The 3,201-nt window shown below is 32.8% G+C and overlaps 1 protein-coding gene across 1 annotated transcript; it reads left to right on the top strand.

Annotated features, from left to right (window-relative positions):
* Positions 1 to 274: 274 nt before the first annotated feature.
* On the top strand, positions 275 to 1,053 carry LOC110412732 (uncharacterized). The gene has a single exon (XM_021423350.2). The coding sequence runs from the start codon at positions 454 to 456 to the stop codon at positions 799 to 801; it is 348 nt and encodes a 115-aa protein (XP_021279025.1). The 5' UTR covers positions 275 to 453; the 3' UTR covers positions 802 to 1,053.
* The last annotated feature ends 2,148 nt before the right edge of the window (positions 1,054 to 3,201 follow it).

Below are 3,201 nucleotides of genomic sequence, written 5' to 3'. Positions count from 1 at the left end.
ACCAAGATTGCCTCTGTTGCTATGGCTGGACCACCCATAAAAGTAAAACGTGATGTGTAAATCATTTTCAACTGTTGAGTAGTTTACTAGGTGCTACCATCACTAAAACACCATAATGAGCAGGGAAACTACACATCATTTGCTTTTCTTGACAGGAAATCTCAGCATTGCCCTTTTGATTCTGGGAGGTGATTGGTAAAAAGAGACACTCATCTGTCACTTTGCCCTTACATCACATGAAAGGTTTAGATTTCAATTTTCCAACTCAGAGACGAGGTGAAATATTCCCTCTTGCAAAATTTGGACTACATGACAAAAGTTCCAAGGACACAGCCCACCAAATAATGCTTGCTACTATAACATTTTATGAATCCTACCATACATCATTCAATTTACTCCTCAAAAAACTCTGAATCACTCTACTGATTCAAGACAGAAATCTTCATCTCCTCCATGGCTGCAGCCCCCAGATCAAGAAGTTCAACTTTCACTCCCTCGGAGCAATGGCTTCTAATGACAGCTACTATTTTGGTTTGTGGGTTCTTGGGATATGTGGTTTATGATGCAATAATGGCCACAGCATCTGAGTTGCTGCAGCGTTTACTGGTAATCTCGCCTTTGCTTCTGGTTGTTGTGGTTCACTGGCTGTCTACAGGGAGTACTCTTAACTTCCCTATGCCAGGGTCAGAGCCTGGTGCCATCCATCGAGCTGGTGGCTCACCATGGGGTGTGGCCTCTGTGTTGCTGCTTCTTTTCTTCCTCATATGTTATCAGCCTTCCTTCCATGACCTTATCTTTTAGTCCATGTATTACTAATCATGCTTAGAAATATGTAGTAGTTTTTCGAGTTTGGAAAGTAATGGAGTTCTGCTTAGACCGGTTTAAGTTAAGTCACTGTTAATCTTCTGTGGAAAATGAAGTTCGGATAGAATTAATCAGCTACAATGTCTGACCTTTGCTCTGTAAATTGTAATGTCGGCATGCTTAATGTTATGAAGTAACTTGAATGCTTTGTATGAATTAAACTCTATTCCTGCTTCGCACTTTGCCGCATCTTTTCATGTGTATGAATAGTGATGAGGGGTACATCTCCATACTCCATCACGGTTGGAGCAAGAAAGTGCAGAATCCTTTTGGGGCATGCTAATTCTTTTAGTTTCCAGGCCCTATCTGCAAAGAAAAGAAGAATGATTTACTCCCTGTTAGAAGGAAATGATTAATTAACAATCTGGCTTTTGAGCTTGCAATGATTGTGGTAACATTCTTCAATTATTGGAAGATTTAGATAATTTGGGGTTACTTGACAACTCAAGATTCCCATTAGTTTATTTTCTGCTGCCTCCAAACTTTGCATAAAACTTTATCTTTTTTTCTTTCACAAAGTATAATTTGTAGCTTTTCTCAACGGATTGTACGTAGTAACTGTAATATCCACGAATCTAAGCTAAAACTGGATCATATTCCTCATGTTAATCAAGCTCAATGACAATGAGCAGACTTTAAATATGGCTGTCCAACTATATATTCTCAGTTGGCTTTTGAGTAGCTAGTGGAAATTTCAGTCAAAAGGTAATGTAGCTAGGCGCTCAGTGGTGAGGGCAAGGACCATTTCCTTCACTAGCTAAACCTAAGCCATTCTGGTTTCTTAACCCCTTTGCAGCCACAGAGCAAAGGCTATGGATCCAGGGATGATGCCGACTTAAGGACAAAATAAATTCTCAATATATAATGTTTTGGATGTTATTTCCACAGTCAAAATGATTTGGTATTCATATTCAAAACATGGTAGGCCTTACCATATATCTATAATTAAAGAGGATGGTAAAAAGAACCTAACTACTTTGATTGAGAAAGTTGGAGCACCTTTTATTTATTTATTACAACTTTTAGTTTAATTGGAGCTGAGTTTGAGGATATTATACTTTCATTGGGTTTGAATACCACAAAGCTAAATTCATTAAAGTAAAATTTGGAAGCATTTTTAGGTTCTTTTCATAAATTTTTCTTATAACTTTAATAACCTTTGAAATTGTGTTAAAGAAAAAAAGGAACAATGATTTTAATTTTGGAAAATATGCTTAATTTTATCTACCTCAATGAGATGATGTGATGCTAGCTATTTTGTCAAATTCATTTTGAGGGGAGGTAGAGTGATGGTCACTTCTCAAAAGTTCATATTTAGGATTGTAGGATAAGGACCATTGACTTTATAAGTTTTGAATTTAAGCACTGCCCCTACAACCAAGGCTGAGCTAGGTTTGCTTTAATAGCAAATTTAAATAAGGTTTATATTTTTATCGTCTAATGATAGATGTGTAATCCAGCTAAGTCAAGTGATCTATACAAGGATGTTAATATATACTTTATAAGTCAATATTTTGTACTATCTAACCTGATCAAGTAAAATTAAGATATTTTATAATTGAATTTGGATAGTAAAAATATTATTTGTCATAGGTTTGGGTAGGGTTTAGATAGTAGTCTTAGAATACTCACTTAAATAATAGTTTTTACTATCAAATTTTAGTTTTTTTTTTTGATAAAGTCGTTATAATTAGTGTACTACTTACTAAATTTTATTAACTATTATAAATATAATTTTAAACTTTAATTTATATTTTTTGTGAACTAACTTTAAGTTATTCATTCAATTTTCATTAATAATATACATAAAAATGATTTTTAAATTTTTTTTATTGAGTATTTAACCAGTAGATTTTAAGATATTTGGGTAACAATTCAAAATTTTAATATAATATTTATAAGGTTTGAGTACCTTACCAAGTAGTACAAATCCGAGTTAGAGTACCTAAAAAATAGTGGATACTCTATTCGTTGAAATCTTTAATCTATATAGTAAAAAAAAAATGTGAATTTAAACTCCCTGTTAAATAAATGGGGACGTATGAATTTAATAAACATTAGGCCCTTGATCTATTACTTTGCCTATTATCTAAGAAAATATTACATCCTACGACATCTACCTCATATTACAATGTTAATTCTGAAATTTTGGTCGTTCCACTAACTAGTGAACGAAATTATTTAAAAATTAAATAAACTATAATAAAAAATATAATTTTAAGGATATTTATATCTTTTCAAATTTTTTTAAAAAAGCAACACTATCCACTTCTTTAAAAATTCTAAGAAACTTTCAATTCATGTTTCAATCACACAAATGAAAAGAAAAAATTTATT

The sequence above is a fragment of the Theobroma umbraticum genome, unplaced genomic scaffold (assembly GCF_002168275.2).
Source record: "Theobroma umbraticum cultivar Fairchild unplaced genomic scaffold, ASM216827v3 scaffold_95.0, whole genome shotgun sequence".
NCBI classification, from domain to species: Eukaryota; Viridiplantae; Streptophyta; class Magnoliopsida; order Malvales; family Malvaceae; genus Theobroma; species Theobroma umbraticum.
Note: the sequence above shows the minus strand (reverse complement) of the source record. Positions and strands in the feature narration are given on the sequence as shown.

Bases quoted from the DNA above. Each gene is read 5' to 3' on its own strand.
- LOC110412732 (XM_021423350.2), top strand. From the start codon at position 454: ATGGCTGCAGCCCCCAGATCAAGAAGTTCAACTTTCACTCCCTCGGAG.